The 13651-nt window shown below is 42.8% G+C and overlaps 1 protein-coding gene across 3 annotated transcripts in view; it reads right to left on the reverse strand.

Moving 5' to 3' along the window:
• Positions 1–13651, reverse strand: part of ADCY7 (adenylate cyclase 7) — a 77005-nt gene that overhangs the window by 46678 nt on the left and 16676 nt on the right. For all 3 annotated transcript variants that reach the window (XM_058154920.1, XM_058154919.1, XM_058154918.1), the window contains exons 2-4: positions 6064–6693; positions 4386–4586; positions 2960–3121 (exon numbers count right to left, since the gene is read on the reverse strand). In XM_058154920.1, the coding sequence (XP_058010903.1) occupies positions 2960–3121; positions 4386–4586; positions 6064–6234 (534 nt within the window). In that variant the 5' untranslated portion in view covers positions 6235–6693. The remainder of the gene's footprint in view (positions 1–2959; positions 3122–4385; positions 4587–6063; positions 6694–13651) is intronic.

Here is a 13651-nt window from a genome sequence, read left to right on the forward strand (position 1 = left end):
AAATATTCTATTCCTTTCATTTCGTGTCTTTTATCATGCTGGGATTCCATACTGCCTACTCTCTAAATATTTTCATTCATACCGAAATTATTGTTTGATTGACTCAGGAAAGGAAATCAGGTTTTGTTTTGCTTTGCTTTGCTGGCTAGGGATTAAACCAAGCCCATTTTTTTTTACTGAAAGTAAGCGAGTGCTTTAGAAACGAGAAGATGGCGTGAAAATTCACCACTCCTCAAAGCTCAGCACATTTGCCAAAAAAGAAGCAAAGTGTTAACAAAAGAGTTGCTTCAGTCATGTCCAAAGCATTTATCTGGAGGAAGGGAGTACATTACCTCACTCTCCAAGACATGACACACACCTTAGTGGTGTGGATCTTAAATGGTTTTTCTGAGTTGTTTATCGGATTTTTAAAAAGTGGATTGTCTAGACAAGCAGGGGTTGCCAAACGACTGCAGAAATACTTTGGCGGGTCATGGTTTCCACATTTACAACACTGGAGTATTTCCCTTTATCCTTCTTCAAGCGCGTACTTCTTTCCTAATAAAATCAAATATTCTTTCTGGAATTTAGAACCGTGTGGTTCACTCCACAACTCATATATTGTTCTGATGTGAATCAAAGCTCCAGAGGAATTTAAGAGCCGTGTTTCCTCTTAAATTTTAAGATGAAGGCTAGCATAGAGAAGAAGGGGTCAACCAGGGGTGAAATCCAGCAGGTTCTGGAGAACCGGTAGCGGAAATTTTGAGCAGTTTGGAGAACCGGCAAATACCACCTCTGGGTGGCCCCAGAGTGGGGTGGGAATGGGGATTTTGCAATATCCTTCCCCCCCCAGGAGTGGGTAGGGAAGGGGGATTTTGCAGTATCTTTCTCCTGCCATGCCCACCAAGCCACACCACGCCCACCAAGCCACGCCCACAGAACCAATTGTAAAAAAAATTGGATTTCACCCCTGGGGTCAACCTATTCTCCAAAGCATTTGAAAGCAGGACAAGAAGTAATGGATGGATGATCATTAAAGAGAGTTCTTTAATGTGGGGGGGGGTTTGGACTAGATGACCTATAAGGTCCTTTCCAATTCTGTTAATCTTTTAAATCAATTTGGAGTACAACAAAGAAGAAGAAAAATCTATATTTACACAAATACAGAGATTCGTATTATGCAGGCCCACGTATATTAAAACATGTCTGAATATGTAAAGTATTGTCTGAAATTTGAATGGGTAATCAATAGAATGTATGTCAGACCAACAAGCTAGCTAATTTTAAAGAAGAAAATGTTTCGAATAGAATAGAATAGGGAATAGAAAATAGAGAATAGAGAATAGAGAATAGAGAATAGAGAATAGAGTGGAGTGGAGTGGAGTGGATAGAATAGAATAGAATAGAATAGAATAGAATAGAATAGAATAGAATAGAATAGGGAATAGAAAATAGAGAATAGAGAATAGAGAATAGAGAATAGAGAATACAGTGGAGTGGAGAGAATAGAATAGAATAGAATAGAATAGAATAGAATAGAATAGAATAGAATAGAATTTTTTTATTGGCCAAGTGTGATTGGACACACAAAGAATCTGTCTTTGGTGCATATGCTCTCAGTGTACATAAAAAGACAAGATACATTCGTCGAGAATCATTGGAATGGAATGGAATAGAATAGAATGGAATAGAATAGAATAGAATTCAATTCAATTCAATTCAATTCAATTCTTTATTGGCCAAGTGTGATTGGACACACAAAGAATCTGTCTTTGGTGCATATGCTCTCAGTGTACATAAAAGAAAAGATATGCTCATCAAGAATCATAAGGTACAACACTTAATAATAGCCATAGGGTACAAATAAGCAATCGGGAAACAATATCAATATCAATATAAATCATAAGGATACAAGCAACAAAGATGCAGTCATACAGTCATAAGTGAGAGGAGATGGGTGGTGGGAACAATGAGAAGCTTAATAGTAGTGCAGATTTCAGTAAATAGTTTGAGAGTGTTGAGGGAATTATTTGTTTAGCAGAGTGATATCAATGCTTATAATACCATTTTTAACAGAAGAATTGTTCCATTGTCTTTCCTCTCCCCCAGAAAGGAACATTGCTTGAGAAATGATATGGGGGGGGCGGGTGGAGAAGGTAACCAACTTTTTTCTTGGTTTGCTTCTTAAACTTTTCCAAAACCTCTTCAAGGATTTACACTTTTACTTTCATTGCGGCCACCAGCAGGCAGGAAATCATGCCTGGGTTTTGGTAATGGTGATCAAGTGGGAATCCTCCCACAAATGTTCCAGGAGACAACGTGGTTGTGGTCCAGAGCAGGGGTCTCCAACCTTAGTAACTTTAAGGTTTGTGGACTTCAACTCCCAGAGCTGGCTGAGGAACTCTGGGAGTTGAAGTCCACAAACCTTAAAGTTACTAAGTTAATGTCAGGCTGCCTCTGATTATATCTAGGAAAGAATACACCTTGACTTCATTTGCAGATAAAGAAAAGTACTTTTACTAGATACATCTTGACTGCAGCAGTATAAAGTTGAATCTCAGACAAAATATGGCTAACAATCTATATCCCCCCTGTTACTCCCTCCTCTTCCCCAAGAGGTCATCAGGTCTGGTCCAATGCCAGCTCCTTCTCGGGGCCCCGTGGTAATCTTCTTCCGCAGGTCTCTGGCTGTCAATCATATCAGGAATGCAATGTCCGTTAGAGTTCGCGCTCAAACATTCCTGTTGAATTCAAAACATTAATCTCGCCTCCTACCTTAATTATGTCATACCGACACTCTTAAAGGGCCCTCTCTACTTAACTTGAATCCAAGAGCTATTTACATTAGAAATTAAACCCCATGCTATCTAACAACTGAATATAAGGAGTACAAAAAGATGTGAAGATTGAAGTGGAGGCTGACAGTTACTAAGATTGGAGACCCCTGGTCCAGAGCCTCGATTTCCCCAAGGTTCCTTACCTGAAGGAGCAAGGTGTGTTGATTCTGTGTGTCTCCGGCTGCTGTAATGCTGAGGACAATAATATGAGAGAGAGCAGAAAGGGAGCTGACTATGACAGCATCTCTCATAGCCAAGGGCAACATGGTATATGTCGTGAAGATGATGAACAGAAAAAATGGCACCTGGAAAAAAACAGAAGGTGTCATCAGTGATGGGTTTCAATTTTTTCTGTACGTGTGGCTTGGTGGACATGGCATGGCATGGCTTGGTGGGCGTGGCAGGGGAAGGATACTGTAAAATCTCCATTCCCTCCCCAATCCAGGGGAAGGATACTGTAAAATCTCCATTCCTTCCCCAATCCAGGGGAAGGATACTGTAAAATCTCCATTCCCACCCCACTGTCGTGTCCCACTCCTCCGCTGACGGCCGGGTCAGGGAAATCCGAATCAGGCTTGCCTCTGCAGCTCTGCCCAAAGTCCTAGCAAAGTCCTCAGAGCAGGCAGGAGACCAGTAAGTGACTTCAGCAAGATAAGTTCGACTTTTGCCTGACTCAGAGACTGCCAGAAAGCAGATCCTTTATATAGGCCATGGGGTGTGGCTCCATGACTCAGCACTCATTAAGGCCTGCCCCTCCCTTCCTTCTGTTGCCTCCGCCTATCCAATCTTCTGATGCGAGGGTCACACCAATCAGCAGCTGTTGGGAATAAACCCTCCTCAGGCTCACATGCTGTGGAGGAGGGGGAGGGGTCTAGCTGCTCCGTTTGCCTGGGCATGGAGTCAGGGCTGGGGCCGGGAGATGCTCCTTCTTCTGCAGTTTGTGTGGGCATGGAGCCAGGACTTGGGCCGGGAGGCATACATTCCTCAGTGTTCGGGAGCAGGTAAGAAGGCCCCAGCTGCTCTGAGGGCGGGCAAGACACAACACCCACTCCAGGGGAAGGTTACTGCAAAATCCCCATTTCCTCCCGATCAGCTGGGACTCAGGAGGCAGAGAATAGATGGGGGCGGGGCCAGTCAGAGGTGGTATTTACCGGTTCTCTGAACTACTCAAAATTTCCGCTACCAGTTCTCCACAACTGGTCAGAACCTGCTGAAACGTACCTCTGGGTGTCATCCTTCCGATTAATGAACTCAGGGAAGTCAGGACTCTTGATGCTTGACCCTATGGTGGGGGGAGGGGCAGGGATTTTTCCTACCGGGTCTCCGAACTACCCGTCGCAATCACTACCAGATCATCCGATCCGGTCTGAACCAGGAGCATTTCACCCCTCGCCTATACCCACATATGACACAGAGAAACAACACAGTCTAGTTCAGATGTGTCCTGGTACAATGCTATCTGGATGTACTGAATAAGGGTCACGAAAGGGGTGTTCGGGGAGAAGGGGACGTGCACAGGCAGTCTCTTTCTGGAGCAAGGATGACATCATAATTAGGGGACAGAAATACCTGTTCCCATCCAGCAGGTGTACGATCGTCGAAAATGGACACGTATCCGATGGCCAGCAGGCTGATCCAGATGACGACCGCAAAGAGCTTCAGCTGGCACCAAAAGTAATATTCGACGTAAACTAAAACATACATGATGATGAAGATGATGAGAGCAATGCTCACAGTGACAATGAAGGCCAGATGTTGGCCGGTGTTTTTCTGTAAGCAAAACAAAATTAGTTTTGAGTTGGGTTTTGTGTTAAGTGAGCGCCTATCCCACACCTTCCTTGTTTTCATTCCACGACGCAATTTCGCTGCTGCCTGTACATTTTAAAATAATTTTAAATTACTAATTCAGCTTAATTAATTAATTCACCAACTCAGAAGCCAGTTCCTAATGGCAGGTAAGAAACTTAGCTTAGACCAGACAGATTTAGGGGACCATTGAGACCAGCAATTGCTCTTTAAATCCCTAAGGGAAGTCTTTCCCACCTTAGCTCTTAGATCCTTTCAGTTGGAGTTACGGAAAAGATATTTTGCTTTTCGGAATTCTGGGAATAGCCATTCTCACAGGGGGATTTGGTGAATATCTAGAAAAAATATTCTGGAAAAAGAAATAGTTTGTAGTCTCTCATCTCCAGGATTGCAAATCAGGCACATCCCTTATCTATGGTCCTTGACTTTTAGAGACAAGAGTAGAGAAATACAAGTAAACAGAATGACAGAGATAGAAGGAAACCTGAAGGTCTTCTGATCCAACCCCTTACTCAAGTATGAAACCCTACTCCATTTCAGACAGATGGCTGTTATCACAGAAAGTGTTAAATCAGAAGGTCTTCTCACATTTAGTTCTTCCTTCTGATATCTGGCTTAGCTAGAAACTTTTAATAGTTTGTTCTTATAAGTCTAGATCTTTAGGCAGGAAAACAACTGAATCCAACCTCAACAATAAGGTCAATGTAACTGTAGAATTTCAGAAACGTTAGATTACATGCTTGCTGGAAGCAATCCTAATCTGACATTCCTATTACATTTAAAATTAAAGTTCTAGGATTCCTTTACGTTACAGAGCACCTGGAAAAGCATTTAACAGATTCATTTTGATTTCTCTAGAAATACAAGCTGCTGTGAATATGCACAGGTCGGAACTGTAGGCGAAAGCTTCCAAAACATTCTTTGAACTTGAGGGGGAGGTTCTTTAAAGCTCGGGTTAAAATGTGTTTACATTTCTCTAAACGCAATAACCGCATTTGCAGTTTTCCCCAATAATATTACGCATTTCTTCAAATTCTCTCCATCGGATTTTGTATCTTTTAAAATCAACTTTTCCCTAACTTTGCTGGTGAGGACCCCATTTGGAAAAAATGCAAAGCACTGTGCATTTAAAAAACGATGGGTGCATTTGCAATAATACACGGGTTCATTTTGCATTGGCATCCTTCAGTCTCAAAAGACGATGGTATCGTGCTCTTGAAAGAGATCCTAAAACAGCATCTAGTGTGGATAAAAAGGCCAATTTGAGAGTGGCAATCCCTTCCACACTGAGGGCAGATACATTCTGTCCCCTGCCCAGCCCCCAGATTTCGCTGGTTCCAGGACTGCCTCTTTGCCTCAGCCGTTCATATACATCTGAAATTAAGAGCATCCGGTCTTATTCAGAATAGCAAAACTAAGTCACAGCCGCACACATACTCACCTCGTAAGAGACGAGCACTACGATAAGTGTTGAGCAATAGGCAACCACAATGAAAAGCAGGAAGAAGAGCAGCGGGTGTTGTTGACTCGCATAAAGGTACTTCTCGTATAAGGGATCCGTCAACTTGCAACCTTCGCTTTCGTTAAAGAAGTATTTGCCTTTAGCTGGCATTTTAATTCCAGGCAGTCTCTAACGTCTTTCTTCACAGCGAAAAGCAAAAAGAGTGGAACAGTGGTTTTGGTGTGTGTGTTTTTTCTTCCCCAAGGAGCAAGGATGGGATTCCTCACAATCAAATCGCTATCGTCAGATCACTCTCCGTTCGCCACAGTCGTGAAGGGAGGGGGGAAAAAAAACCATTGGAGTTCTGAATTAGCATCTCTTCTTATAAGGATGAAGCCCTTCGGATCGCAGCATCAGTCGGAAAAGATGGCCCCACCTCCTCCTTCGCCTTCTCGGCTTCTCGCTCCAAAGCCATGTGCTACCCACCGAGAGGTCTCCGCATGGGGTTTTTTTAGACGCGGCTCTCATTGGTGCCACTGAAAAGCAAGCTCTGGCGATTTTGCCATCTTTCTTTCAAGCCTCTTTCACGAGCCTGTCGGCAATTCGACCGGGATGAGTCTGGGATGGAAGCTGCAAACGGGGGGGAAAAAAAGATAAAGAGAGCTTTTAAATCAATCAATAAAATAAATAAATAAATAAATAAGCCAGTCCGGCTTTGCTTAAAAGAGACGCATGTGTTCTTTGGCGGAAGGGTAATTGTTCAATACGACCAGAAACCGCCCCCTCAAAAAAAAAAAAAGAACAATCCAGTTTTTCCCAAGATTTTATTCGTTTGAGTGATTTCTATCCCAAGTTTATTTATAAATAACTTAAGGCAGAAAACATACCTAAGACTTCTTCCTCTTCCCGCACAACAACAACCTTGGGAGGTGGGTTGGGGCTGAGAGAGTGATCGGAGTGATTGGAAAGTCACCCAGCTGACTTTCATGGTTAAGGCAGAACTAGAACTCCCCGTCTCCTGGTGATTGGCCCGAAGTCACCCAGCTGACTTTCATGGTTAAGGCAGAACTAGAACTCCCCGTCTCCTGGCGATTGGCCCAAAGTCACCCAGCTGACTTTCAGGGCTAAGGCAGAACTAGAACTCCCCGTCTCCTGGTGATTGGCCCGAAGTCACCCAGCTGACTTTCAGGGTTAAGGCAGAACTAGAACTCCCCGTCTCCTGGTGATTGGCCCGAAGTCACCCAGCTGACTTTCAGGGCTAAGGCAGAACTAGAACTCCCCGTCTCCTGGTGATTGGCCCGAAGTCACCCAGCTGACTTTCAGGGCTAAGGCAGAACTAGAATTCCCCGTCTCCTGGTAATTGGCCCAAAGTCACCCAGCTGTTTTTCATGCCTAAGGCGGGGTAGAACTCACACAAACTCCTAGCTTCTCGATGACATTTATTATTTAAATTTATAAACCTCCCAACTCAAAACTGATGTTAAATAAATCGTAAGAATGTATAGCATTCATTTCATTTATTTGGTATTTTCATTAAAAATATAAAAGAATAACCCATTTTTAATAATACAGCATCCCATACAGGGAGTAACCTAAGTTAGTGAAACCTGACATTTGATTAAAAGCAAAATCTTTCCAACCTTCAGCATGAAAAGCCTTGATCGTCATACAATATCTCATTGTAGTTATGAACAGCTCACCCGTCAGCGACAAATTGAAGATATGAAAGGCAAAAGCCTTCTTCAATTTCTCCCTGGGGGCTCCAACATATTAGCATAGGGATAACGAATAGCATAGGGAAAAAGGGACGCAGTGGCTCAGTGGCTAAGATGCTGAGCTTATCGATCGAAAGGTCAGCAGTTCAGCGGTTCGAATCCCTAGTGCTGCCGTGTAACGGGGTGAGCTCCCGTTCCTTGTCCCAGCTTCTGCCAACCTAGCAGTTCGAAAGCACGTAAAAAAGGCAAGTAGAAAAAGAGGGACCACCTTTGGTGGGAAGGTAACAGTGTTCCTTCCGTGCGCCTTTGGCCTTTAGTTATGCCGGCCACATGACCACGGAGACGTCTTCGGACAGCGCTGGCTCTTCGGCTTTGAAACAGAGATGAGCACCGCCCCCTAGAGTCGGGAACGACTAGCACATATGTGTGAGGGGAACCTTTACCTTTACCTATTTCTGTACTGCTGTCAAAAGAACACCGCAACGTATCAATCTAGTCATCAGAAGTTGAGCTTAGTTGAAGCAAAGTTTTACGTCATCTTCAAAATATTATCTCCCTGCATTTTCAGGAGCATTATTTGGTGTTGGAGCCTCTGATTAATCATCCCTGCATTAGCCCACGTTTAGCGTTTACTTTTTAACCATTATCGGTGAAACAATCCATAATGGTGTAGGTGGGTTCACATGTTGCATCAAACCAACTATGGCTTCCCAACCAACCTGCCAAAAATCAAACAAACAAACCACAGTGCTCGAATTCTGCCTTCCTGTCCAATCCAAGATTTATGCAGACAGATTTTTTTTTCAATCTTCTTTTATAAATGTACTTCTCACTTTCATAATTTATGTGGAAGTGTTTTCAAAAGTATTTTTAACCAAGGCAAGCTCTGTTGTATTTTAAATGCAAAAAAAGAAAGAAAGAAAAAAAGACCTGTTTTTCAACCCCAAAACAGTGGGGAAATATGTACAAAGCTTGTTTGCGATTATTTTTAACTTTTCTAAAACAGAAAGCAAATACAGTTCCTGATACTTATTGTTCTAACCGAGTTATGTTTGTATGAGAGACAAAAATATACTTTTCTTTCCTTGCAATACTCAATGCGAGTTCACACAATGCAGTAGCCTCAATCTTGGCTTGACGGGATGTGATTATAATGTTCACATAACACGGTATGTTATAGCAAGTACATAATATGGAGGCTTCAAACTGTGCCTTAGCATATTTGGGCACGCTGAATCACCAAACTACCCAACTCCAATTTATCATATGGTGTGAGCCAGTCAATAACTGCGATCTATAATTTTCTTGGAATTAATTGTTCAAAAATCATGAAGTTATAGGAAATAATCACCTTTCTCTCTGCTTCTGCTGAGACTGGGAATGTCCAGCTTTGTAGGGATCAAACAGAATAAAGTTCTCGACAGGCGTTGAGTTTCATCTCCACGCATCACGCCATTTTTCACACCAAATATTTCCTTTCTCCCAGCATAAGTGGAGAGCTTTGCCATGATTAATGCTGACTTTGACCCGCGGTGATCTCTTTACATAAGGCTCCCAATCTATTTGTTTATTTTATTTTATTTATTTATTTTGTCAAATATATATTTATTTATATAAGATAACAGGTAAAAGTATAAACATAATTTGGATACATGAAAAGAGTAAGTAAAAAGGAATATTAGGACAGGGACGGTAGGCACACTGGTGCGCTTATGCACACCCCTTACAGACCTCTTAGGAATGGGGTGAGGTCAACAGTAGACAGTTGAAGCTTAAAGTTTTGGGGGTTTGGGGAAGAAACTACAGTCAGGTAGTGCATTCCAGGCATTGACCACTTTGTTACTGAAGTCCTATTTTCTGCAGTCGAGTTTGGAGAGGGTTTACCTTGAGTTTGTATCTATTATTTGCTCGTGTATTGTTGTGGTTGAAGCTGAAATAGTCGTTGACAGGTAGGACATTGTGGCAGATAATTTTATGTACTATGCTTAGGTCAGACTGAAGTCGGCGTAGTTCTAAGTTGTCTAAGCCCAAAATTTGGAGTCTGGTGGCATAAGGTATTTTATTGGGGGTAGAGGAGTGGAGGACTCTTCTCGTAAAATATCTCTGGACTCTCTAGATTGTATTTATGTCTGATATGCAATGCAGGTTCCAGAATGAGTCGCATTCAAGAATTGGTCTAGCAAATGTTTTGTACGCTCTAGTTAGTAGTACAATATTATTATTATTATTAATCTTTATTCATTAAACATGAAACTCAGTCAACTGAACATTTAAAAAGGCATCATAAATACCATTGACTGGTACTGATGGTTGATACGGGTTGCTGCTAGCGTCCTAGGTATCAACCAAGTACCTTCTTAAGATATATGATGTTCTAAGTAGTGCAGTTTGATTAGTGTATGATTTGTTGGTGTTGTGAATACACAAACAACGGTTTCATTTAATGACCATTGTGTTATGCGAACACGGCCATATTTTCCAGTCGCCACGCAAGATGAGAGAAAGGAACGGACATCAAAGAATTTAACATTCCATGTAGGGAAGTAATGTGATGCTTATATGTGCAGAGTGCAGAGAAGAGCAACAAAGATGATTAGGGGACTGGAGGCTAAAACATATGAAGAACGGTTGCAGGAACTGGGTATGTCTAGTTTAATAAAAAGAAGGACTAGGGGAGGCATGATAGCAGTGTTCCAATATCTCAGGGGTTGCCACAAAGAAGAGGGAGTCGGGCTGTTCTCCAAAGCACCTGAGGGTAGAACAAGAAGCAATGGGTGGAAACTGATCAAAGAAAGAAGCAACTTAGAACTAAGGAGAAATTTCCTGACAGTTAGAACAATTAATAAGTGGAATGACTTGCCTGCAGAAGTTGTGAATGCTCCAACACTGGAAATTTTTAAGAAAATGTTGGATAACCATCTGACTGAGACGGTGTAGGGTTTCCTGCCTGGGCTGGGGGTTGGACTAGAAGGCCTCCAAGGTCCCTTCCAACTCTGTTGTTATGTTATGTTATATAATATATAATATATAATATAATATGTAGGTCTTTGGTTATTCGAGTTTTCTCCCGTGTAATATTGGAAGTGTCTTGGCGACGTTTCGACGAAGTCTCATTCGTCATCTTCAGGCTGGTGTTTACTGCTTCGTGCTTCTAGGAGCACGAACTATATATACATTGTTGTGACAAAATAAATAAATAAATAAATAAATAAATAAATAAATAAAGTAAAAGGCGAAAGATGAGTAGGAGAAATCAAACAGAGTGAAGCAGGACCCATCTGCGCAGGAACCATCTGGAATGACCTAGAAAGTTCTCCCTCAAAGCCCAGCCCTTAAGATGGCAACCTTCATTGAGACATTTTCACACTTCAAAGGCCGGAGTGTCCAGCCTGTTAACTTCACAATTTGTTCCAGACAAGAACAAATTTCATAACACTGATTTTCATAAGGAGGTAGCTCCAGGGTGCAACAGAGGCTCTTACCACCGCGTGGGTGTTGGCTGGGATTGTGCTCCAACGGTATAATTAGTTCACAATAACCAGGTTCCTCATTATAGCTCATGGATAGATATATATTTTTTTTGCCTCCCGCTTTCAACTCACAGCTACCCTTCAACTGATGGCAACCACTGTACAAATCAATATCCCAATTATTCTTTTTCAAGTTCCCCGTGACCTTTTTAAAACAGCCCCTCCTTCCGGTGTCCTTAAGGCTAAGGTAGCTTTTCATTACCGCAGTGATCTGCCAACCTCATTCGGGTAACCTTATGGGACTACATTTCCCATCTTCGCCAGGTAGAGATGGTCATGCTGGCCGGGAAGGATAGAGGCTAGAAGACTATAAGTGAAGAAGAGTTTGTTGACACAATCAGATCTTCCCAATCTGGGTGCTTCAGATGAGGAATGCTAGTCATCTTGCTGCATCTTGAAGAAATGAGATTAATCTGGTGCCCTTGATTTGTGCTGGCTGGGAGTTGTAGTCCATCCTCTAAAGCTGGATGACTCCAGGCTAAGAAAACCAGAAATGACAGTTCCTGATTCCCCCTCTCCCCAGAGACCTCCTGAAAATAGCCGGTTGCCTAAGATATTTTAGATGTTCTTCTATTGCTATTCTACATTCAGGTCAGTAATGCACAGCCTGCACATACACAGACTCAGAACACCCCAAGATCAGCCTCAAAATTACTTTTTCAGTAGTTTTTTGTTTGTTTGTTTTTGAGATAAGGTTTGGAATGGAAACTGCCTCTTTCCCCAAAATTCATCACTCAAATGTGGCAGCCTAGTGAAACTCAAAGAGACTTGGGAAGGGATAGACATGGGAGAAGAACCCACCCGCACTGCTTGCAATTATTCTCCTTGGTCCATCACAAAACACTAAAAAGCAGAACTAACAGGTGTCTGCCTCGGTGGCGCAGTGGTTAGAGTGCAGTACTGCAGGCTACAATATTCTGCCGACTGCCGGCTACCTGCAATTTTGGCAGTTCGAATCTCACCAGGCTCAAGTTGGACTCAGCCTTCCATCCTTCCGAGGTGGGTAAAATGAAGACCTAGACTGTTGGGGGCAAGAGGATGACTCTGTAAACCGCTTAGAAAGGGCAGTAAAGCACTATACAGGGGTATATAAGTCTAAGGGCTATTTTTTTCCCCTTCCTTCCTTCCTTCCTTCCTTCCTTCCTTCCTTCCTTCCTTCCTTCCTTCCATGGTGGCGCAGTGGTTAGAATGCCATATTGTAGGCTAGCTCTGCGCACAGCCAGTTCGATCCTGACCACCTCAAGGTCGACTCAGCCTTCCATCCTTCCAAGGTGGGTAAAATGAGGACCCGGATTGTTGGGGGCAAGAGGCTGACTCTGTAAACTGCTAAAAGCATTTTTTAAAAGAAGCAGCAAACGGGCAAGCGGGCGACCAAGCAGTTGGGTGGGCATGGGTGGGGGGGGCCAGGGATTTTGGCTACCGGTTCTCTGAACCACCCGCCGTCATCGCTACCGGATCGGTCGATCCGGTCCGAACCGGGAGCATTTCACCCGTTTTCCCCTTTTCCCTACACTTTTCCCTTCCCTTTTCCCTCCCCTATCTTTCCTATCATTTTCTTTTGCGTGTTTGTATCTTATATTATTATTATTATTTAAAAAAAAGAAAAACGGCCCAAGCAAAGTAACTGCCACTAAACAACGGCAGAATACCTACGAAAGTAGAAATCTGCACACCGAGACCACCTTTTCTTTGTGGGTTTTTTTTGGTGTGTTTTTTTTTTTTTTCCCAAATAACTAATTTGTCGCTGTTCTTTTGCGGAAGAGTCTGAGGGGAAAAAAAAAATAACAATAAATCTCACAACAGCCCCGCTATTTGAGCAGCTTTCCAGCTCGCAAAGCACACAAACTCTTCCCTCGCACAGCAATAACCGCAGGCACCAGTTCCGTAGCAACAGTTTGCAGAACCAATTTCATTCTGCCTCAAGTACATTTAATGGTTACCTAACAAAGACGGCACTGTAACTGGAGAGGCTTTTCATGTGCACTGCAATCATTTAGACAGAGCTGGGAAGGGGGGGGGGGACATGCTTCTGAGCTCAATAAGGGCAACAACAGGATGTCTATGTGTATATTACCAGCTGTGGTGCACCCTGTCCCTTCTGGATGCGTCAACACAGAAATCTTGCACAGGTGTGCTTGAGAAGAAATGATGCTAAACCTAACAGAAAAAGACCCATTTCTAGTAAAAATCGCCTGTCCGGAATCTGAATTCTGTCAATAACCAGGCAAGTCATTCAACAATCGCTCTAAAAATTGTGATAAATCAGATCCAACTTGACTTACGACTCTTAAGTCAAGGATTATTACCTGTAGTGCAACAGAATGGATTGCAGAACAGCCTGGA

The sequence above is a fragment of the Ahaetulla prasina genome, chromosome 12, assembly GCF_028640845.1.
Source record: "Ahaetulla prasina isolate Xishuangbanna chromosome 12, ASM2864084v1, whole genome shotgun sequence".
NCBI lineage: Eukaryota > Metazoa > Chordata > Lepidosauria > Squamata > Colubridae > Ahaetulla > Ahaetulla prasina.